The following is a 25,767-nucleotide window of genomic DNA, read 5'->3' as shown; positions in this document are numbered from 1 at the left end:
ATTTCTAAACCCAGATGTAAAAACCCTCAACAAAATAGTAGCAAACTGAATTCAACAATACATTAAAAGGATTATACACCATAATGAAATGGGATTTATTCCAGAGTTTTAAGAATGGTTCAACATCTGCAAATCAATCAATATGAAACATTGCATTAACAAAATAAAGTGCAAAAATCATATGATCATTTCAGTAGGTACAGAAAAAACATTTGACAAAATTCAACATTCATTTATGATAAAAACTCCCAACGAAGTGGGAGAGGACATACCTCAAAATAATAAAGGCCATATATGGTAGGTCCACAGCTAGCATCATATTAAATGGTGAAAGCTTAAAGCCTTTCCTCTAAGATCAGAAAGAAGACAAGGATGCCCACTCTTGCCACCTTTATGCAGCATAGTATTGGAAATCCTAGCCAGAGCAATTAGGCAGGAAAAAGAAATAAAAGGCATCCAAATCAGGAAGATATAAAACAGTCTCTATTTGCAGATGATTTGATATTATATATAGAATACCTTAAAGATTCCACCAAAAAACTATTAGAACCAATAAATGAATTCAGTAAAGTTGCAGGATACAAAATTAAAATACAAAAATCAGTTGAGTTTCTATACACTAATAATGAACTATCAGAAAAAGAAATTAATAAAGTAATTCCATTTGCAACTGCATCAAAAAGAATTAAATACTTTGGAATAAATTTACCAGAGGGGAAAGATACGTACACTGAAATCTGTAAGACACTGATGAAAGAAATTGAAGAAGACACATGTAAATGGAAAGATATTCTATACTCATAGATTAGAAGAATTAATATTATTAAAATTAAGTGCCCATACTTTGCAAAAACTCAAAATTCTAATGGTGCTTTCCACAGAAATAGAAAAATAATCCTTAAATTTTTAGGAACCACAAAAGACCCTGAATAGCAAAAGAATCCTGAGAAAGGAGAACAAAGCTGGAGACACTATTCTACCTGAATTCAAGCTATATTACAAAGCTGTAGTAATCAAAACAGTATGGTATTGGCATGAAAAACAGACACATACATCAATGGAACAGAATAGAGAGCCCAGAAATAAACCCGTGCATATATGGTTAATTAATTTGTGACAGTGGGGCCAATAATACACAATGGGGAAAAGGTAGTCTCTTCAATAAATAGTGTTAGGAAAACTGGACAGTCACATGCAAAAGAATGAAACTGGACCCCTGTCTTACATCATTCACAAAAATCAACTAAAAATAGATTAAAGACTTGATCATAAGACCTGAATCTGTAAAATTCTTAGTAGAAAACATAGATGGTAAGCTCCTTGACATTAGTCTTGGCAATGACTTTTTTGTATTTTACAACCAAAACAACAAAAGCAAAAATGAACAAGTAGGACTACATCAAACTAAAAGTCTTCTTCACAGCAAAGGAAACCATCAGCAAAATGAAAAGGCAACTGATTGAATGGGAGAAAATATTTGCAAATCATACATCATCTGATAGGGGGTTAATATCAAAATATACAGAGAATTTGAATACACAACTCAATAGTAAAAAAAATAGTGCAATTAGAAATGGGCAGAGGAACTAGAATAGACATTTTTCTGCAGAAAATATGTATATGGTTAACAGGTACATGAAATGGTGCATGACATTACTAATCATCAGGGAAATGCAAATTAAGACTGCAGTGAGATATCACCTCATACCTGTTAGAATGGCTGTTATTAAATAGAGAAGAGATAATGAGTGTTGGTGAGGATGTGGAGAAAGTGAACACATATTTACTATTTGTAGGCATGTAAATTGGTGCAGCCTCAAAAAATAAAAAAATAGAATTAGCATATGATCTAGCAATCCCACTTAGTGGCATATATCCAAAGGAAATGAAAACAGAAGATGGAAGAAGTATCTGTACTCTCATGTTCATTGCAGCAGCATTCACAAAAGCCAAGATAGGAAAACAACCAATGTGTGCAGCAACAGGTGGATGAATATAGGTGTTTAGATAGACACATACACACAGGAATCTTAAGTGAAATAATCCAGGCAGAGAAAGAAAAATACTACATGGTATCACCTATATATTGAGTTAAAAAAAAAAAAAAGAAAAGTCTAAGTGATTGCCCTGTCCTGGGTGGGTGGGGATCCTAGAGGTGGGAATAATCAAGAGGTGGGTAAAAGCCTTCAGACTTTCAGCTATAAGATGAATAAGGTCTGAGGATCTAATGTAAAACATAATGACTATAATTGATAACATTGTGCTGTACAATTAATATTTGCAGAGAGTAGAACTTAAATGTTCTCACCAAAACCAACCAAAACCAAAACCAAAAACAATACATATGTGAAGTGATGCATATGTTAATTAGCTGGACAAGAAGAATACTTTTACAGTGTATTATCAAATCATTTCAAGGTACACTTTAAATATTTTACAGTTTTGTCAGTTCTATTTCAAAGAAATTGAAATTTAAAAAATCTATTGTTTGAGGAATGGAATCATAGGGACTGTTTGTTATCATAGTACAATTTCACCTATCTTGACTGATACACTGTTCCTATGTATTTAGATTGGGAATCTGGCTTAGACCTGTGATCATCAAGTGGACCCATGCTCACCTTCATTTTCATGAATTATGTGCCACATCATGGCACAGCCCCTCAGATTCTCAAACATTTGGAAATATTTCCCCCTACATGCCTATTTTCAAAGTGTTTCTGTAGCTGACTTTAGGCATATTTGATAACTCATATCATAAACAAACACAAGCATTTATACCTTCTTTCTCACAATATTTATGATTAGCCTTGTCCACATTTTTCTGTTGCTCTGGCAAATATCAATAGCAGCTTTAAGATAAAGATTTTTTAAGTCCAAATTTTATAGTTGTATGAAAATGAGAAAGTTCAAAAGAAAAAGATGCTGTCATTTCTCCTACCATCTTAAATTTTTTCTATGATCCTATATTTCCTTCTGTTCCTTGTGCATAAAACTTTATATTGCTTGTCATAGTTTACAAAGACCTTGTTATTTTCTCCATATTATGTCAAAAGTTTCATATTGTTTTATAGACTTCATAATTAACATTTTAATGGCTACAAAATACTCCATTGAAATTGAATACCATAACTTATACTACAATTTCCTTATTGAATTTCTGGGTTGCTTTCATTTTTTAAAAGAAATACTGTTGGAATAAATCATTTTAAACAAATATGCAATACTATATACATCTAATCAACATTATTGTAAATATTGTAAATACCTTGAGTCTAAGCACATATTCTAACGCAGGTGCCATTGATGTAAACATTTCTGATGCTTCTTTTTTGAGATTGTCTTCAGATCCAATTGATCAGCTACACATTTAAAAGTTTCATTATTTTATAACATATCTTGGTTTTGGACCCTAGATCATTTGTTCTTTTGTTCATATTTTGGCTGTTTCCAAAAATCAATTCTAATTTTAAAATACCTAATTTTGCCTCCATTTTGACCATTTGGAAGGCTGCCAAAGTGTTCTGAAGCGAATTTTAGAGGAAAAAGTGCCAAAAATGTTTAGAGCACTGGGCAATTATGGCAATAACTGTGCAGCTTCACAGAGTGACAGCTTTGGAGGGCTAACACTCCTTTTGTTATGTGAATTTGGGAAGTTTGTTACTGTGTTAAGTCCATAACTCTGTAGTCACACTTCTGTGAAATGAATATTGTCCCAAATAATGTCACTTCCTTGAGAGCGGGGGTGATTCTTTCATAGAACCTGTATTCGTGTCTTGCACATAGTACATACCTGTGTATGTTTGTGATAGATTCTCTAGCAATGAATACTCTGTCGAGAATACACTTTTTTCGTGGGCAAGCACCTGTTTTTGAATAAACTCTTCCAGTGAAGGCTCGAACTCTCCAGCACTTGGGACCAACAATATCTGCATCACCTGGGAGTTTGTTAGAAATGCATATTCCATGGCCCCACTCTGCACCTCCTGAATCAGAAATTCTGGATGTTGGGCCCAATGACCTGTGTTTTATCAAAACCTACGTGTGATTGTGACCCATAGTACATGATCAATAAATAGTAAAGTTTGGAGAAAACTGGAAATAGAGTTCAAGGAGATAATATTATGATGAGCAAAAGTTAGTGTCAGGAGCCACAGGTTAGAAAATTCTCTGTTTTCTGAGCACACATTCTGGACTAAAAACTGTGCTGTAGCACTGGGTAGACAAAAACAACAAAGAGAATGTCTTTGTTCTCATAGAGCTGATGGTCTAGAATAGATAAAAGATGAGTAATGGGTATAAAATATATAAATAGTTACAATGCCTGGATGCTTCAGTATAGAAGTGTATGTAAAATATGGGTGGTGATGATCATAACTATCATTGATAAGCCACAAATTATCTGTCAGGCACAGTGCAAATGCTTTCCATCACAATATATCATTTTTCTCAGTCTGCCCATCAGAAGAAATATAAAAGATTAAGAGGTGCTGTGTGGCTTGAATAGGTTCCCTTGAACCTGGAAAGAAAGTTCACTCTTCCTTGCCCAGAGCACTCTATGTTTGTCAGTTCCTTTCAGAAATGGGTATGTGGGCACCTACCTCAGAATGGATATGAAGATTAAATAAGGTAATGAATGAAATGGCTTAGCTCAGTATATGTCTTAAGTATTCAACAGATAGTAATGTTTTGATTGCTGTTAATGGTAATCATCATAATTACCACTACCATCATCATCGAAATCATCATCATTGTTCCTAGAGTGGTGAGTGGCAGTATAATATAGATTCTATATGCATTAAGAAGGTGGACTCCGGCCAGACTGCCAGGGTTCAATTTTGGCTTTATCAGCTTCTAGCTGTGAGACAATGGCTTAGCCTCTCTGTACTTCAGTTTCCTCAGCTGTAAAGTGGGGACAGTAAGAGTGCTCACTTCATAGGGTTACAGTGACAGGTAAATGAATTAATGTATGTAAAACACTCAGAAGGCCACCAGCCCTGTAGCAATTGCTCTGTAAGTGCTACCTGTTATTATCATTCATGTTTGGGGGAATGTTCCATGGATTGCTCTGTCAGAGAGTTTAACTTTTCTTTATGGTATGTTGTGAGTTTTGATGGAAGGGTTTATGCTTTACGGGTCCATGGAATAAGAATACCACTTCCTTAAATCTGTAGGGCTTAAGGCTCTACTACTTGACTGAAGGCCTTTTTTGATGCCGAAAAATAAGGACAAAAAACTAATACCAAAATAAAGCTTAAAAAAGGCCAAGGGGAAAATTTTAAAGCAAAGGTCAGGGGATCTATTTTTATTTTATGGAAATGTCTTATTTGAGCAAGTTTACTGATAATGATGTGCAGAGGCTGTTTGTAGACATTATTTTCCTCCTTTGAAGTAATTGAGTGCTGATTTCCTATCTGTGCCAGCAATCTTTTCAGAGGTAATTCTGTGCCCCTCTATATCATTGTGGGAAAGAGAGCTCATACACAACTTCTCTAAAGATTAGAAAACTAAAACATGTACCTATTGCCACAGAGGCTGAGAAGATGTATACAAATGTGAATAAACAGTTAAAACACTACCAGATGCACAGGAAGAGCCCTTGAACCCAAATGCGATTGGCATCAAGAAAATATTAGCTTTGTAATTCTGCCTAGATGGCACATTGATGGACCAGCACTGCAGAAGGATTCAGCTGCAAGTATTTCATGCAATTGATGGTGGAAGAAAAGAAAATTTCAACAGATATTTTTCTGTTAATTTGCCACAGGTGCTCAAATACCTGTGACCTAGTATTTCAAGGATTCAAACTGCCACTGTGATAGCTTCAGGCTTTGCTTCCAGGTTATTTTACAGACTGTGGCATAGATTTTTAAGAATTTACTTCTGTTTATTGGTAATGTTGCAGTTCACATGATCACAGTCTAACAGGATGAGTGTAGTTTCTCAAAGAATCGAGGAGATACTAATTTATATCACTCCAGATTCATGTTCCATTTTTATTGTGTGCATTTGGTATTCAGTTCTTTTATTTTAACTTAACATTATTTCATCTACATGTTTCCATGTATTGCTTTTGGCCATTTACTTGCCTTGCTAGTTTCATTTTCCTGCTACTGTGGCTGGATTGTTTCTAGATTTTCACATTTATACAGAGATGCAGGAAACAGCTTAATATAAATTGTTTTTTTCTTATTTTATAATATTGCCGAAGAGTCTGTCCTCCAAAGCAGAATAAGCAAAGTAAGAAATTTTATAGTTCTTGCTACATGTTGGGAAATCACGCTCTAGAAATATTAAATTAATTAAACAGTACCATCAGCATGGAATGTATGTATACTTTGCCCTATAATTTACACAATATTGGATTTTATTTTATGTAATGGCTTTTTAAAACACAAATGACATAAAAGTTACCATCTTACTCATTTTAAGTGTACAGGTTAGTGGTATTGAATACATTCCTAATGTGCAACATCAGAACCATCCATCTCCATAACTCTCTCATCTTGTAAAACTGAAACTCTATACCCATCGAACAATAACCCCCCATTTTCCACTCCCCACCAGCCCCTGAAAACCACCATTCTACTTTCTGCCGCCATGATTTTGATTACCCTAAGTACCTCGTGTAAGTGGAATCATATAGTATTTGTTTTTTTGTGACTGCCTTATTTCACTTAGCATAATGCCCCCAATGTTTATCTGTGTTGTAGCCTATGTCAGAATTTCCTTTCTTTTTAAAGCTGAATAATATTCCATTGTATGTATATACCACATTGTGTTTATCCATTCATCCACTGATGAACGCTAGGGTAGCTTCCACCTTTCAGCTATTGTGAATAATGCTGCTATGAACATGGGTGTATATCCTTGAGACTCTGCTTTTAATTATTTTGGGTATATGACCAGAAGTGGAGTTGACAGATCATATGGTAGTTCTATTTTTCATTTTTTAAGGAACCACCATACTGTTTCCCAAAGAGTCTGTCCATTTTACATTTCCCATTTTAGTGCACAAAGGTTCTTATTTCTCTGCCTTCTTACCAACATCTGTTATTTTCTGTTTTTTGATAATAGACATCCTAATAGGTGTAAAGTGGTATCTCATTAGTTTTGATTTTTATTTCCCTAATTATTAGTGATGTTGAGCATTTTTTGGGAGGTTTATTGATCACTTGTATATTTTCTTTGTTGAAATGTCTATTCAAGTCTTTGCTCACTTTTTAAATTGGGTTGTCTGGGTTTTGTTGTTCAGCTTTATGAGTTCTCTAATTATTTTGAATATTAATCCCTCATCAGAGATACGATTTGCAAGCATTTTCCCTCATTCTGTGTGTTGCCTTTTTGCCTGTTGATGTTGCCTTTTAATGCACAAAATTTTCTAATATTCATGAAGTCTAATTTGTCTGTTTTTTCTTTTGTTGCCTTTGCCTTTGGTGTCATTTCCAAGAAATCATTGGAATCTAATGCCATGAAGATTTTGCCCTACATTTTTCTTCTAGCAGTTTTATAGTTTTAGATCTTTCATTTAAACCTTTGATCCATTTTGAGTTGATTTTTGTGTACGATGTTAAATAAGGGTCCAACTTCATCCTTTTGCATGTGTATATCCAGTTTTCCCAGCAGATTTGTTGAAAGTTCTGCCCTTTCCCCATGAAAGGTCTTTGCACCTGTCAAAAATCCCATATAGTCAAGGGTTTATTTCTGGGCTGTTTTATTGCATTGGTCTATACATCTGTGTTTATGCAAGTATAACACTATTTCGGTTGTGGTAGCTTTGTAGTAATTTGAAACCAGGAAGTGTGACTTCTCCAACTTTGTTCTTTTTCAAGATTATTTTGGCTAGTTAGCATCTCTTGAGAATTTTAGGGTGTTTTTTCTATTTCCACAAAACATGACATTGGGATTTTTTGATAAGGATTGCATTGAATCTGTAGATTGCTTTGGGGAGTATTGACATCTTAACAACATAAGTCTTCTAATCCATGAACATGGAATATGTTTCCATTTATTTATATTTTCTTTAATTGCTTTCAGCAGTGTTTTGTAGTTTTCATTGCACAAGTTTGTCACCTCCTTGGTTAAGTTCATTCCTAAGTATATTAGTCTTTTCAATGCTATTGTAAATGGAATTGTTTTTGTAGTTTTCTTTTCAGATTGTTCATTGTTTATGTTTATGCAGCTGATTTTTATGTGTTGGCTTTGTATCCTGTTACTTTGGTGAACTCATTTATTAGTTCTAACAGTTTTTTTGTGCAGAGTCTTTAGCCTTTTGTACATATAAGATCACATCACTTGTGAACAAATATAATTTAAATTATATTCACAAGTGATGTGATTTCTTTTTCTTGCATGATTGCAAGATTATTTTTTAATTGCAAAATTAATTGCAAAATTAATTGCAAAATTAACAATTGCAAAATTATTTCTTTTTCTTGCATGATTGCTCTGGCAATAACTTTCAGTACTGTACTGAATAGAAATTGCAAAAGTTAGCATCCTTGCTGTGTTCCTGATTTTAGAGGAAAGGCTTTCAGTTTTTCAGCACTGAGTATGTTTGCTGTGGGTTTTTCATATATGGCTTTGGTGATATTGTGGTAATTTCTATTTTTAGTTTTTTGAGTGTTTTTATAATGAAAGTGTCTTGAAACTTGTCACATGCTTTTTCTTCATTACTTAAGATGATCAAATTTTTCCCCTTAATTCTGTTAATGTGGTAAATTACATTGATTGATTTTTTTGTATGTTGAACCATCCCTGCATTCCAGGAATAAATTCCACTTAGGCATGGTGTATAATCTTTTGAATATGCTGCCATTTGCTAGTGTTTTGTTGAGAATTTTTACAGTGTTCCTAAGGGTTATTGGTCTGTAGTTTATTTCCTTGTAGTGTCCTTGCCTGGCTTTGGTATTAGGGTAATGCTAGCTTCATAGAATGAATTAGAAAGTAATCCCTCCTTTTTAGTTTTTTAAAAAAGTTTGAGAAAGTTTGATGTTAGTTCTTTAAATGTTAGGTAGAATTTTCCCTTGAAATCAACATGTCCAGGGCTTTTCCTTGTCAGGAGATTTTTTGATTATTAATTCAATTTCCTTACTAGGTACAGATGTATTCAGATTTTCTATTTATTCATAACTTAGAGTTGGTAGGTTTCGTGTTCCTAGAAATTTGTCCATTTCATTTAGGTTATCCAATTTGTTAGCATATAATTGTTCATATACTCTTTTATAATCCTTTTTCATTTCTGTGGAATTGGTAATAACGTCCCAGTTTTATTGCTGATTTTAGTAATCTGACTGTTCTCTCTATATTTCTTAGTCCATCTAGCTAAAGGTTTGTCAATTATGTTGATCTTTTCAAAGAACCAACTTTTAGTTTTATTGATTTTTTTTGTTGCTTTTCTATTCTGTGTTTCATTTATCTCTGCTCTAATCTTTTTTTTTAATCTCTATTCTAACCTCCATTTCCTTTCTTTCACTAGCTTTCAGTTTAGTTTGTTCTTCTTTTTCTATTTCTAGTTCCTTAAGTTGTAAAGTTAGGTGGTTGATTTGAGATCTTTCCTGTTTTTTAATGTAAGCATTTATCACTATAAACTTTCCTCTTAGCAGTGCTTTTGCTGCATTCTATATGTTTTGGTATGTTGTGGTTTTGTTTTCCTTCATAGCTAAATATTTTATAATTTCCCTTGTGATTTCTTCTTTGATCCATTGGCTGGTTAAGAGTGTGCTGTTTAGTTTCCAAAAATTTGTGAATTTTCATTTTCCTTTTGTATTTTTTCTAACTTCATTCTTTTGTGGCCAGGGAAGATGCTTTCATGATATATGCCCTTTTAAATCTATTGAGACTAAGTTTGTGGCCTAATATGGCCTAGCCTGGAAAACATTCCATGTGTGCTTGAGAAGAATGTGTGTGCTGTTGTTGGATAGAGTGGTCTGTTAGATCTAATGGGTTTGTTGTGTTGTTTAAGTCCTCTATTTCCTTACTTATCTTCTGTCTGGTTGTTCTGTGACTTCTAAATGCTGAAGGAGACATAAAACTGAAGAAAAAGATTGAGAAGTCCAGCTTGATGAGAAATGGTTTATCAAGGGGACTCATGGACAGAAGTGTGTTTTGGGTGGGTACAAGGCGAGTAGATCTCAGAAACCCTACCTCTGTTAGGATCTGCTTTTATAGCCCTAGAGGCTAGGAGTAAATGCTGAGGGACCACCTGAGAGGAGAATGTTTATGAACAGGTGTATGTCACAGGTTGTTCTATCCACTATTGAGAGTTGAGTATTGAAGTCTCAAACTATTATTCTAGAACTGTCTATTTCTACCTTCAATTCTGTCAGTTTTTGCTTCATATATTTTGACAGTCTGCCATTAGGTGCCTAAATGTTCATAATTGTTAATATCTTCTTGCTGTATTGACGCCTTCATTAATATATAATGTTCTTTGTCTCTTATAACCCTTTTTGATTTAAAGTCTATTTTGTCCAATGTCAGTATAGCCATCCCTATTCTCTTTTGGTTAATATTTGCATGGAATATCTTTTTCCATCCTTTTATTTTCAAAATATTTGTGTCTTTAGCTCTAAAGTGAGTCTCTTGTAGATAGAATATAGTTAGATAATTAAAAAAATCCATTCTGCCAATCTCTACCTTTTGATTAGAGATTTTAATCTATTTACATTTAAAGTAATTATTGCTAAGTAGGGACTTTTTTCTTTCATTTTGCTATTTGCTTTTTTTTTTTAATGTCTTCTAGCTTTTTTTTGTCCCTCATTTTCTGCATTACTGTCTTCTTTTGTGTTTAGCTGATTTTTTTATAGTGGAATGTTTATATTTCTTTTTCATTTTCTTTTGTTTATATTCTAGAACTATTTTTTTGTGGTTACCATGGGGATTACATTTAACATCCTAAGTAATAGGACTCTAATTTGAATTTATAACAGCTTAACTTCAATAACATAGAAAAACTCTGATCTTTTCAGCTCCACCCCCATGCTTTTTGGTCACTGATATCACCAAGTTACATCTTAATACATTATGTGTCCCCAAATAAACTAAGAATTATTTTAAACTCATTAGTCTCTTAAATCATTTAGAAAACATGAAAGTGGAACTACAAACCATTGTTACAATAAAAATAGCCTTTATAATTACCTATTTATTTATCTTTATTGAGATCTTTCTTTCTTTACATGGCTTCAAGTTACTGTCTAGTGTCTTTTCATTTCACTCTGTAGGACTCCCTTGAGCACTTCTTACAGGGCAGGTTTACTTCACTATCTTCCCAGAATCCTTTATAATGGCTTCTTTCAGTAATTTTAATTTGGATTTATTTATTTGATGTGAAGCTGTATGTTTGTGAAAAGAAAGGTTTAAAGTTAATATTTATAATTTTTAAATATGTAATGCATCATTTATATATTTTGGTCATTGCAAATGTTGGGAATATATTTGGCTGCAAATAAAAAGAAATTTGACTCATTGTGGCTGTTTTAGTCATGATTCTTTAGAAAAAGAAAACCAATAGGTTATATATATATGTATGAAGAGATTTATTATGAGGACTTGACTCATGTAATAATGGAGGCTGCGAAGTCTCAAGATCTATAGCCAGCATGCTGGTGAATCAGGAGAGCTGATATTCATGAAGTTTTACAACAGCCATCATTAATTTTAAAACATTGTCATCAGCCCCCAAAGAAACCCCATACCTATTAGCATTCACTGCGCATTTTCCTCGCCCTCAACCAGCTCTAGGCAACCTAAAATTTACTTTCTACCTCTATGGATTTACCTATCTAAACATTTCATATAAGTGGACTCTTACAATATGTGGTCTTTTTTTACTTCTTTCACTTCAGATAATGTTTTTAAGTTTCATACATGTTGCAGCATGTATAAGAACATAATTTTTTTTATTGCTGAGTAATATTCCATTGTATGGACATACATTTTACTGATTCATTCATGAGCTGATAGACATAAGGGTTGTTTTTACCTTTGACTATTACGAATAATGCTTCCATGAACATTTGTGTGCAAGTTTTCATGTTAATATATATTTTCATTTCTCTTGACTGTATACCTAGCAGTACATGTTTCACTTTTTAAGGAACTGTCAAATTGTTTTTAAAGTGGCTTCACCATTTTACATTCCCATCAGCAATGTACAGGGTTTCAAATTTTTATATATTGTAGATTGTATATATTGCAGATATAAGTGCTTTATCAGGTACACAATTTACAAAAATTTTCTTCCATCCTGTGCATTGTCTTTTCATTTTCTGATGGTGTCTTTTGAAATAACGAAGGTTTACAACTTCGATGGTTCGATTTATCTTTTTTTCTTTGGTTGCTTATGATTTTGGTGTTGTAGCTAAGAAATAATTTCATTACCTGAGGTCATGAAGTTTTATAGTTTTAGCTCTTACATTTAGGTCTGTGATTAATTTTTTAAAAATATTTTATTTTAAAAAAATTAAATAAATAATATTTTATTTTTATTTTTATCTTCATTTTTATTTGTTTTTAGAGAGAGAGAGAGAGAGGGAGGAGGGGGAGGGGCAGAGAAAGAGGGAGAGAGAGAATCTTAAGCAGGCTCTACACCCAGCACAGGGCCAGACTCAGGGATCGATCTCATGACCCTGAGATCATGACCTGAGCCCAAATCAGGAGTCAGACACAACCAACTTAGCCCCCCCAGGTTCCCCCTGTAATTAATTTTTAATTGATTTTTATATATGCTGTGATATATGGGTGCAGCTTTTTTCTCTTACATGTGGATATTTGGTTGACCCCAGCACCGTTTCTTTGAAAATATTTTTCTATATCCATTGAATTATTTTGGCAGAGAAAAGTGTTGAGTCCTCATTCTTCCTACTTCTACTAAACAGTGCTGGATTGCAGTACAGGAGGACATTCTTAATTGCAGAAACAAATTACAAGGCTTTTATATCTTGAATTCAGAACCATAGTTGGAAGATGACTTTTAGTGCTGTTTTCCTCCCTGGAGTCATGGGTACATGCCCAACTTACTGTCCCCACTTTGAGAACGCTTACCCTAACTTATTGGTACAGATTTCTTCAGAAAAATCATTTAAACAAAAAAGCAAAAGGAAAGAAAAGAAAGTGAGATTGGCAAACCAAGAAACAGACTCTTAACTGCAGAGAACAAATTGATGGTTACCAAAGGGGTGGTGGGTGGAGGGATGTGTTAAATAGCTAATAGGGATGAAGGAGAGCACTTGTGATGAGCCACAGGTGCTGTATAGAAGTGTTGAATCACTATACTGTACACCTGAAACCAATATTACACTGTATGTTAACTAACTGGAATTTAAATACTTAAAAAAAAGAACCTGTTGAGAAATGTTACACTGACCTCCTCTTGAGTAAGAGTCTGAGAACAAGGAGAGTTTGTTGAATCCCAGACATCATGTAAGGTAATCCGAACAATAAATATTTAGATTGTTTTCCTACATGTTTCAAAGTACTTTTGGTCATTAATCACTGTACCAACTCATTGGGAAAAATTGCACTGAAGAAATAATACTAATATTTACTAAATAATTATAATGTGCCAAATACCATTTTAAATTCTTTATATATACTATCTTTTATCCTCATAGCAATCTTATGAAGTCAATACTAATATTATTCTCCACTTTATAGATATGGAAACTCAGAAACAGAGAGATCATGTGGGTTGCTTCATGTCATGGTAGAGTCAGGATTTAACCTAGGTTATATGACCGCATGGCCCACTCTGAACCAGAAGTTAGAGTGAATTAGGCTTATTTCAGAGTAGGGATTGAGATTCAGGGTTTCTGTATTATGGTTTTTGAGTTTATAAGTCATTTGTCTCTCTCTTGATGAAGACTACCATTTAAGAAATGTTCATAGAGGGTGTGCTAAGATGGTGCTAAGGATTTGAGATTAGACAGTCTTTCTCTGCAGGGATAATGTAATAGACAAGTTAGCAAAATAAATATTTAGCATTTATTGAGTTCTAGGTTTCATGGCAAGTGATTCACTTGTATAAATTAATTGAATCTGCAAAATAACTCTGTGAGTTAAGTATCATTATCACTTTTATTTATAGATGAAGCCACTGAAGCAAGTATATATAATTTGCCCAAGGTCAATTAGCAATAAGTGCCATAGCCCAGATTTGAACCTAGATGGTTTTGCTCCGCAGTCTCTGTTCTTAATCATTTTGCTGTGCAATTTCTCTAAGTAAGTAAGTAGTCACCAGACATATTGTCACAACCGTGCAGTCACACCAAGAAAGCAGTGATAAGACTGGATTGTCATGTTTATGCATGTGGAGGTTGGAGTCACTTCTATAGGAGAGAAATGTGTTGTGGCTGAGAGAAGGAGAAAGGGTTTCCTGCAAATATGAGGCAACCTGAAACAAACATGGAAGTAGGAAAAGAAAAATTACTTTTAAGAGGGAGGCAGTTAGCTTGTGCCTTCACAGAAGATGGGAATGGGCTGAGAGGGTGTGATGCACACTCTGAAGCCTGTGCCAGTTTGGTCCCGAGGGGGTTGTGGTTTGGGAGGCTTTGGAGTCCTACCTCAGGAGCAAAAAGGGACAGTTTGACAGAGCAATTTTAGGAAATGAGTTTGATAAACTCAATTAGCATGCCTAGAGGTTGAATCAACAATAGATTCATAGAAACTTTAATTACAAGTGTTTTTAGTAATCTAAGAAGCATCTGGAAATTACCAGGAAAAACTTGACCATTGGGGTAATATTTCTTTTCTGGTGCCAAAATTATCATAGTTTTCTTTTTCTTGTAACAGTAAAATCAGGGACTGGGGTTTATGCAGCACTTTTCTTCATGGGAACACAAATATATCCCATTGTTCTACAGTTTTCTGCAAAAGCATTCTACCACCAATGCAGGGCTGCATGTTCAGATCTCTGTGTTTGAGTGGGAAGAGAGTATCCCCAGAGCTGGTCTGTGACAGAGAGCTGGATGTATTTGGGCAGTTTTCTCCCAGACGTGTGGGTCTTCTGGTCTGTAGCCTTGATGGACTTCGGAGCTTTCTTTGTCTCCTTGAACACATGTGTTCATTCACCTCTTGGTCATGAAGGTGCTGTTAATGTTCTTTTGAGTTTGAGGCAATTTGCAACTTTAAAGGATCATCAAATTATCAAAATGAATTTCATGTAATGTTTTCAATGAGATGACCATTAAATTGAAGTTTCTAAGTTATTTTTACCAAAAAGGAAAATTCACATCAAAAGCAAATAAACCAATATTGCCCACCCATCCTATTTCTCATATGCAAACAAAGATCAATGAGAATCAAATGTCAAATACAGACACTTAAAAAATACCTTTGGTCCATTTCTACTTTTAAGGTAACCTGGTGGCTTCTTTTCTCAAGTCCTCACACAGGTATTCAGGAATACCAAGATGGTGTGCCAAAAATCCCAACAGCTTGTATTACAGTGGAAGATGCAGAAATGATGTCAAGAATGGCTTCTCGTGGGAACAGAATTGTTATTCAGCTGAAGATGGGGGCAAAGAAGTACCCAGATGTTGATTCCTTCAACACTGTAGCAGAGATCATTGGTAGCAAGTACCCAGAGCAGGTGAGTGAAGGGAGTGCATGGGCTGTTTGGGAATAGGGTTTTGTGGTCAAGTATCAGTTTTTAGAGATGGCTGGGGAAAGAGAGAACATGAATTTACAGAGATGGTCCATATAAGCTCATTGAAGGCAGGATATATATATATTTACTTATTTCCCACTAAAAGTTTTACAACGATTTGAAGAGTGAAATAGGATCCATGGTGTGGAAATTCAACCTCTGTCTAGATGCACACCCACACACCCCCCCATACACACATGTATTTATTCCATTTGGAGCCAGGTTGGCATTTGAGATCATACCAATAGCTAATAGTTATTATGCTTATTGTGTGGATTATGTTATTTGAGTCTTTCAAAGCTCAGTGAAATGGATTTACTTTCATCATTTACAGGTGAGGAAAGTAACATCGAAGGAAACTCAGGTGCCTGAGGTCCACACTCAGGTGCCTGAGGTCAAAACCAGGACCTTAAAAATGTTTAAACCAAGTTTTAAACCACAGTAATTTCCCGAAGTATTTTTTTCCTTAGCAAAGTTTGCAAATCAAATAGTACTAGAGGTAGATTCAGACTATGCTAGCCGAAGGTTAAATAAGTTTGGCAAGTTGCTTATTCTCTGAGTCTTAGAGAACTTTTCTGCAAAGAAGCGATGGTGTATGTAATTTAGCAGGATTATCATGAGGACTCAACTAGCCCAGCACATCAAATAGCCTAGCACAGTGTTTGGTACAATGCGGACACATGCTGAATGGGAGTTTACTTCATCTGACATCAAGTGTACCAAAAAACTGTTCTGATAAGGTGTCTGTTGCAAATTTCCTCTATTAGTAGTTATTGAAACTCTGGAAATAGCACTTAAATATCAAGTTATTCCAGAATTACAGACTTGTATATTGCTGAAGGAGGTAAATGGGGTGAAGGAAAAAGTGAATAGTGATGGAGAAACAAACCTTCTGTACCTGTCTTGACTCAGGACCTCTCCCAGACATAAGGGCTCTGTTGCGGTGAAGATTTGTTTTATGTTCTTCCTTCCCAAATTACATCCAGGATGTGGGCATGCATCAGTCTTAGGCTTGTAGCCACAGCGATAATGGAGAAGCAAGATTTCAGTAGGACCTTAGGGAGTCAGAGAGCTATAGAGAAAGTCTACTTTCCAATGTTGAGAAAAGAAACAAACAAGCCCCTTGCCCTTTAGGAACCTGATAACAGAAGGGCTCAGAGTCTATATTCCAGGTTCCAAGGAGTCAGCCTCCTTAAAGTGTAATCCTTACCAGGTATTTTCCCCAGTCAGTAGTTCTAGGATAAAGTGTTGCCATTTTTAAGGCTGCTAGTCCAGAGCAGGAGGGGTTTAGGATTATCAGTGATCAGTCGTCTGGGTGAGCAGGGTTCTCTGGTCCCTAGGCTGGGTGGCAAGATGAGCGTGAGTTATCGGGAGCCTTAGTCTGCAGCAGCCAGGGGGTGTCAAGGTCTGAGCTAAAGCACTGAAGCAGAGGAGGTCTGTTTAGGGCTGTAGCAGCCAGAGGGCTGAGGTAGTGCTGGCTCATACAGCTTCCTAAGGGCCATTGGCATCTTCTGGCTGGGAATGCTTGGGTCTACTCCTCAGCTCAGGCTGATTTAAAAAAAAAAAATTAGCTTTATGGAAGCATAATTACATAAATTTACCAAATTTAGTATACAGTTCAATGAGCTTTGAAAACTGTACACAGTAATATAACCACTACATAATAGAGAATATTTTCATCACTCCAAACACTGCTCGTACGCCTTTGCTGTCCATCTCCTCCTCCACTCCCCTGCTCCCTGGTAACTACTGATCTGCTTCCTAGAACTAGAGTTTTTTCTTCTCTAGAATTTCATAAAAGTGGAATCACAGAATGTGCAGTCTTCCGAGTCTGGCTTCTTTCACTCACATAGAATGCTTTTGAGATTTATCCATGTTGTTTTATCAATTGTCCATCCCTTTATATTGCTGATAAGTGATATTTTATTGCATGGATATACCACAATTTGTTTATCCATTCAGCAGTTGTTGGACATTTGGTGGTTTCTAGTTTTTGATTGTTATAAGTAGAGCTTCTGTGAATATTCTTATGCAAATCTTTCTGTGGACCTACATTTTCATTTCTCTTTGGGTAAATGCCTAGGAGTAGACTTGCTGGGTCAGCCTGAATTTTAAGCACCCTAATCTCCATCAGGATGCTTCAGTCTCTGTATTCTCTCTCTGTGGGGGGTAGCTTCTTAGGTGGGTAGATTCCAGAGAGTTCCCAAGACTCAGGATTAAACTTTTACCTCTACCATAGCATTGCATAGCATTCCAGAAGTTGGTTATAAATACGTTGTTACCAAGACATACAAGGTAGAAAATTAACAAAAGTTCTCCCACAAAGAAGTCCAGTATTACTTCCACAGAAGGAATGTGGATGAGTGCAGTGAATTCTCTGTGACTGTTTTTGGGGAGGAATCTGTCTCATAGTCTGCCTGAAACTGCATCACTGTGAGGGGTCCAGACTGTGAAGGGAAGCAGCAAGCATGGTTCTTCTCTCTAGGCATTAGGTGAGTTAATGAACCTAATGTAAGTAAGCATAGTCCTGATCAATGCTACCCCTTCCATGAAGCTTCCTCAGGTAACCTTCACCTCATCTCAGCACTATATGCTCTGATGGTGTCATCTCCCACCAGAGCTTGCTAATGCCCTGAGCAGACACTCTGTTTACTTTTTTTCTCTCTTCTCACTAACGCCTATACTAGGACTTGGCATGCAGTAGCTTCTCAACACATATTTTGTTTTAGTAAAATGAAGAGAGGAAGTAAAGGAGAAAATGGTTGGATAATTTTCTTAATCTCAATTCCTGTTAAATCTAGACGTTCTCCTGTCCATTTAGAATAGTGATTGTCCATTGACCTATTGTACATCACCCCTAAGTGCAGCTCTGTGTTGTCCAAGCCTGAACACCTCAATTCCTTCAAACCTGATCACTTGCCTAGTTTCCCGTCTCTGTGAAAGGAGCCGTGTTTACCTGCCGGCACGGTTAGAGCACTTCACATTAGTTTTCATTTTCTCCTCTTTATCACTGACCTACAGCCAGGCACCACATCCTATTAAGTCTACTTTCATCATGTTAAAAAAAAAAAAAATCTGTTCTGTTTTGCCTTTACTGTCATTATTGTCCTAATAATTCCCTCCCCACTGATTTTTCTTGTTCTAATCTCTCCCCTATTTTTGCAGCGCAGCTCAGAGCTGTTTTAAAACGCTGATCTCCACCTGGTGTTTACCTGCTGTCAGACCCCCTCTCCTGTTCCCTATAAGATAAAGGTTATGATAAAGATAAATACTGGGGTGAGTAATCAGAGATGAGCAGAAGACAGAGGAAAAGAGACATAGAGGGAGGGAGGCAGTTATAGGTAAGAGAAAATTATGTAGCAGAAAATGAATGCTCAGAAGTGAGTAGAAAATGAGAATGAAGGAGGGGAAAGACATGTCTGATGGAGATTCAAATGCCAACTAAGAACGATTCTTTCATTGGCTAATGAGGGAGCCTAGCCCTCCTCCACTCTGGCAAACTTTCTGAAAATCGCTCAGCTTTGTTTTTAATGATAAGTACGGTAGTCCTGCCTTATCTGCGGTTTCGCCTTCTGCGGGTTCAGTTACCTGTGGTGAACCACAGTCCGGAAGCAGATGCTCCTCCTTCTGATGTAAGGCCAAGTCAGCAGTAACTCAAGGCTACATCACATGCCTACATCATTCCCCTCACTGCGGCTCATCACGTAGGCATTTTATCATCACACATCATCACGAGGAGTGAGTACAGGACAGTAAGGTATTTTGAGAGAGAGACCACATTCACATAACGTTTATTACAGTATGCTGTTATAATTTTCTATTTTATTATGTTATTGTTGTTAAGCTCTGTGCCAAATTTAGAAGTTAAACTTCATCATGGGTATGTATGCGTAGGAAAAAATAGATATAAGGTGCAATGTTATCCGTGGTTTTGGGCATCCACTGGGAATCTTGGAATGTGTCCCCTGTGGATAAGGAGGGGACTACTGTAATGGCGGCAGTGACGTAAACATAGGTTGACTAACTTATCTCTGACACATCCTCCCTGCCTTACTCTATGTCAGACTAAAGAAGAGTGTTAAATAATGCTAAGCAAATTACTTGCAATGGAAATTAGCTCTAAAAAGAAGAGGGTTTATTGCAATTTCTGTTATTCTGCTTGCAGATCAAACATCCCGGGTGTCTTGAGGGTAGGCTAACATTCACGCAGTGGCTGACAGACAGTCTTCAGTGCTAACACCCAGCACAGCCCCTTATATCTCATTATTCATACACAGCACTTTAATGAAAGAAAAGCAGTTAGCACATAAAGAATCCCTCTGATTTGGCCCAAGAACCATGGACGAGGTGTGGTTATTTTCAGCTCTAAAAAAGTGTATATGTGATTGATGAAGCATTAACACATTTCAAAACCCTACTGTATAATTTAGCCATAAGCTATAAGTACTGAATTACTTACATACTTACTTACATAGGCTTTTTAAAACTGCCAATAATACAAATACTTTATTGAGTTTCAATAAGTGAAAATGGCAGAGTAGGGGTATTATGCACATTAATTCTACCCTCTTCCTAAAGTGGCACGTTTTGGCTCCTCCAAGCCCAGAATCATGCCAGTGTGTAGGGGGGGCCCTGTCCTGACATTAGCCTGAATAAGCCCTTTCCTGGCCTCACTTTATGATGCTTCCATGGTATTTCACTCCAGCAAATAGGCAAACACAGAAGGAGGGTTGTGCTCAAAGTGACCTGACAAAAGGGCTGATGACCTGAAACTAGGGAGTTGGTGCACCTGTAGGACAGACTCTCTACTGAGAACAGATTCTCCAGTGTTGACTCTTGGGGCTGCCCCATCTCCTTTGCTCCTCAGTGATTTCCTAGGCCTTATTCTGAGGTTTTGCCTAGTAAATGTAATATTTTAAAAAATGTTAATATATTCCAGAAGTCTTCTGAGGGATTTGTGTGGAAAAGAAAAGTGTTTTAGATTTTTTTTTTTGGTTGATAATATCCAAATCCATTTTGATAAAGCCTTGATGAGTGAAATTGTTTTTTTATACATGCATTTTTCCTATGGCAGTTATTTTCATGGATTCAAAGAACAATTTCAGTTTCATATAAAGTAATATCTCAAATATAATGCAGTACTGTGCAGGCCAGTGGAAAACGTTGAGATGAAGGTTTTAGTTTGTTAGCTGGATAGCTCACTTTTTCTTTGTGTGTGTGTGTGGGGGGGAGGGTTTCTTAATATCTACACTATTAGCATTTTGGGCCAAATAATTCTTTGTTGTGGGGGTCTGCTCTGTGTGTTATAGATTATTTAGCAGCATCCCTGGCCTCTCCCCCACACCCTATAACCATGACTGTCAAAAAAACAAAAACAAAAACAAAAACAAAACTCCAGACATTGTGAAATGTCTGGGACAGAAGTCGCCCCAGATTGAGAATCACTGGAGTGGAATAATGGAAAGAACACAGCGTGGGTGTTGCCACACGCCTTGGTTCTGGTTTTGTTTCTGCCACAATAAGCTGAATGACCCTGACCCGCTCAGTCCTTCAACTATAGAATGGGGAACTTTGTCTGGGAAAACTCAAAGTTCATTTCCAGCCTTAAAATTCCATTATTAAAAAAAAAATACTTGGGGATCATCATCATACTGATGGTACACACATTGTATGCTGTTCAATAGTAATAAGACACAGTGGGAGCCCTTTCGTTCCTTGGCAGAGGAGCAGTGTTGGGAAGTGTTTTGTTTGTTTGTTTTTTGACATTCTGTGTTCAGATACAGTTAGGAACTCTTCTATTGAAAAAGTAAAATAAACTTTTTTTGTGGCACTTCTTAAACCTTTATTGTGCTGGTGTACGCTGGGAATTTTTAAGAAGTTTGAATATTTGTAATATTCCCCAAACTTTTTGAGAAACAGTAGGGCATGAGAGTCACTGGGTAGCTCATGTTTTGGTGTTTTTTAATATTCCTTTTTAAAAACTATGCATTCATTAATGCAACACGAATTTATTGAGTACCCGGTACGTGTCAGGCATGAGAGTTACAGCAATGGTGTCAGATGGTCAGCATAGCCCTGGGGTTAGAAACATGGCCAGTAGAACTCAAATCCTACCTCTCACATTCTCTTGGTAGGTCATTTTGCCTCTCTGACCCTCAATATATATTGACCTTTACTGGAGAGGGGAGAGCTTATGCAAAAGCAAGGAGTTGAGAAATAGGAGGGGCTCATCAGAGGGACGGAGCCCAGCCTTGACATACCATGGGCAAGGCTGGGGCTTTGTCCTGTTGGCAGTAGGAAGTCCCTGAAGCATTTTAGCAGGAACTTTGCATTTTGGTACACTTTGGCCACTATTAGAAGACTGAAGGCAAAGACTGCAATTCAGCTAGGAGATAGGAGGACGTGGGCTGGGATGGTTGACATAGTGTCGGGAAAGAGGAGAAGGATTCAGGAAATATTTAGGAAATAAAATTGGCAGAAGTTGTTAAAGTTTGAATGCAGGGGAGAGAAAGTGCAGTTTGGGTGGAATTCATTTATTCATTCTACAAGAATTTATTGAGCTCTTACTATATGCTGGCTGTGTCACATTCCTTTCATAGCACTTGGGGCAGAAGAGACAAGCAAGTAAACAGGTAACCACAAGTGTCGTAATATGGCAGCTACATGGTATAATAGGGGCTCATTTCAGGGGCAAACATCCTGGTCAGGGAAGCCAAGGAAGCCTTTCTGTAGAGCTCCAATTGATTCCTCAACACGAGTAGTTAACCACGAGGAGTTAACCAAGCTAAAGGTTACGTGGGTGGGGTTGGGGATGCTCCAAGCAGAGGGAATAGTATGTATGAAAGCCCAAAGAGTAGTGTTATTCTTTTTTTAAAGGAATGTGATGTGACCTCCTATAATTTCTAAATCTGTCTGATAATGAACCTGTGTTCAGCAGTTATGCTGTAAAATAACCTAAAGAAAAACGCATGGCCTCTTCCACATATGTATGTTTTTAAAAATAAATTATTGAAAATCTCAGCCATTCTTTTGGAAACAGCTTTAACGTTGATGCTATCAAGACCTTGTCGAAGGAATAAACAAAACCTGATGGACCTGGTGAACAAAATCATGCCGTACAGAATTGACTAGTTACAGGCTATATAGCAAATGCAGTTTTGTCTTGCATCTGAATATGTAGTCTGATGATTTGTAAAACCTCCTTAATGGGTACAGCAAGTTATGTTGCCTGGGTGGGAGTCTTTTTGCTAACAAGCAGCTGTTTAAACTTTCATAAGCAAAGTAATTATTAAATCTTTCATGAACCTATTGGTTGGAACATTTGTTCACATCTTAACCTTGAGTTGGAAAGTTTTTGGGGGTGGAGTTAAAGAGTTTGAAGCTGGCAAATTTCATTCTTTTTTTTCTTTCTTATTATAAACTTTTTATGGCTTAGAACCAGCCAACCTAAATCATGGAAGGAAAAATACATGTGTGGCAAGCATAAGGCATTTCATTGTTTATTTTTCAAATTTCTGAAATGTGCTCATAGCTATGCATGCCTCTGGGCTCATAAAGACAGCAAATGGAAATAGCTCCAGCCAGACAGGCTGTTTTAGATAGATAGCCACCCAGGTAGACACGGCGCCCCTTGGAGAGTACTCTTTCCTGTACTCAATAAGTCATCCTAGTGGCCAAAATGGGACTTGCAAGCAAGAGGATGCCATCTTCCATGGATTTGAGCACCTTTCTTTTATTAATGATGGAGTCATTTAATAATAATCATAAGATGAATAATAATCCACATTTATGGAGTGTTTACCATGTGACAGGCAGTATTCTCGATGCTTCTCATGCATTTTCTCCTTTAATTTTCACTATGACCTTGTCAAGTAAGCCATGCTGTTATCCCCATGTTACAGGTGAAGAAACTGAGGCTTAGATCATAAAGTTCACAAAGCTTCTGCATGGAAGAGCTAGGAGTAAACACAAGTTTATTCTATCCTGGAAACTGTGCTCTAACAGTTATCCTGGACTTCTTAGTCTTTTTCTAGTCTGGTTTGTGAGATCCTGCTCTCTAAAGAGTTTCCTGTTTTACCCTAAACGAAAAGGAAACCAGCACAACTGTCAGCACTATAATCAGCAACAACAAATGCTTGTTGAATACCTAGTCCATGTAGAACTCTATGTGACAAACTCAGGAAATATTCTGAGGCAAAGAGAAGAGATGGTAAAGGGCCCCTTGCATGGTGGTTAAGTAAAGCAGGCAGTGAATTCTGCAACTTGGACTCCACTGTAGTGATGCACGGCCTGTGGCGCTCCATCCTGGTTGACCCGGTACGAACGTACCCTGCAATCCTTTACAGTTTGCAGTGTACTCTCACCTGTAGTATCTCATTTAATCCTGACAACAGGGCTAATTATCACAGTTTCACCTGAAAGAGGAAGAAGCTGAGATTCAAGTAAATTACTCAAGTCAGACACACATCTAATAAGTGGGAGTTAAGATTCAAAGTCTGATTCCTCTATAACTTGCTGTAGTCCCTGCCCAGAGCCCTGCAGTTTAATATAGCGTAGAACAAATGCTTTAGGGATGCTCTAAAACACAACCTGAAGAATGAAATTATTTGGATAAATAATTACCATATAATTCAGTAAGAGCAGTCTCAGAGGTTTTAAAATTGTCCCTAAATTCTTTGATCTCCTTTTAAAAGATGGAGCCAGATTACCTTCCCCCATGTGTAGGCTGTACTTAGTGATTTGCTTCTAATGAATGGAATGTGGCAGAAATGATGGTGGGTGACGTCTGGGATTAGAACATAAAAAGCACGTGGCTTCCTCCTCTCTCTTTCTCGTGGATCACTCACTCTGGGAGAAGCCAGCTGCCATGTTGTGAGGATACTCAGGCGGCCCTGTGGAGAGGTCCATGTGGTGAGAAGCTGGGGGCCTTCTCTTATCCACCAGCACAAATTAGCCAGTTAAGTAGATCCAGCAGATCCAGTTGAGCCTTTAGATAACTACAGCCCTGGCCACCATCTTGACCATACCTCATAAGAGACCCTGAGCCAGACCCACCCAGCTTCTCTGCTCCCAGATTCTTAACCCACAAAAACTATGTGAGGTAATAAGTATTTATTATTTTAAGCTACTAGGTTTTGGGGTGAAATAATACAGTAATCAGAAAGCACAAGATACGCAGAAAGGAATACTGTGTCTGAGCTGTCAGGAAAGCCGGCTACTGAAAGGTGAGAGAGATGAGCAGGAATTTAATAGATGGACAAGGAATTTATTGGGAGGTGTTCTGGGCAAAGTGAAAAGTGTATGCAAAAAATGTGCCACAGCAAGGCATATTTTAGGAACTGCAAATGAAAAAGAAGACAGACTCACAACTCAGAAATCATAGCATTTGGGATATAAGGCCCTCACTAAGAACTTACTATATTATATGATAATGTAGCAACTAATGTTCCCAAGAGTGACGAGTCTGCAAGGAATTAAGATGCATATGGGTGATTTAGGAAGACAGGAAAGCAATCAAAACATTGAAATATTTACTTCAAAATTAAAACAAAAAATGTACTGTATAAATCCTTCGTGAAAGGGGAGTCCAGGTTATCCAAAATAGCCACCTCCCTATGTTGTTACTGCACTAAACTGTCTGGGTCTGTGTTTTGAAAACTTTAAGCTTAAAAATAGGGCCAAGAAATAGCTAATGAAGAACACCTGGATTTTCCCCAGGATTTTCACTCTACCAGTTCTGCTGCAACAATCAGGTAGAAATTAACATTTTATAACCAATTATGTGTTTTGCTTGGCATCCTGCTAACCAACTGAATTTTTTAAAAAGAGAATTGCCCAAATTTACTTGTTACTCTGTGCCATATCTCATTCATGGACTATTTATTGAGTGCTACCCATGTGTCACCCACTGTGACAGGCCCATAAACCGAACCTTTATATTTAGGCTGCAGAAATTTCTTTGCGTCTCAATTCCAACTCCACTGTTTTCTAGATTTAGCAGCAGCTCCTGATAGAAAGACTATGTTTATTGTTTAAATTAGATTTTCATATAAAATTAGTATCTACTTATTTGAAAAACAGAGAAAAATAAAAAGAATTTTTACTCAGGATCAAATTAA

At 36.7% G+C, this 25,767-nt stretch overlaps 1 protein-coding gene across 4 annotated transcripts in view; it reads left to right on the top strand.

The window, feature by feature from the left end:
• The window catches only part of CPQ (carboxypeptidase Q), a 448,443-nt gene that overhangs the window by 190,729 nt on the left and 231,947 nt on the right, over positions 1–25,767 (top strand). For all 4 annotated transcript variants that reach the window (XM_028112909.2, XM_028112923.2, XM_028112924.2 and 1 more), the window contains exon 4: positions 15,385–15,592. In XM_028112909.2, coding sequence (XP_027968710.1) covers positions 15,385–15,592 — 208 coding nt within the window. The remainder of the gene's footprint in view (positions 1–15,384; positions 15,593–25,767) is intronic.

Source organism: Eumetopias jubatus, unplaced genomic scaffold (genome assembly GCF_037043125.1).
Source record: "Eumetopias jubatus isolate StellerSeaLion01/CBP00866 unplaced genomic scaffold, mEumJub1_p1.0 scaffold_4, whole genome shotgun sequence".
In the NCBI taxonomy this organism is placed as follows: Eukaryota; Metazoa; Chordata; class Mammalia; order Carnivora; family Otariidae; genus Eumetopias; species Eumetopias jubatus.
The sequence above is the reverse complement of the archived record's forward strand: the minus strand, read 5'-3'. Positions and strand labels throughout refer to the sequence as shown.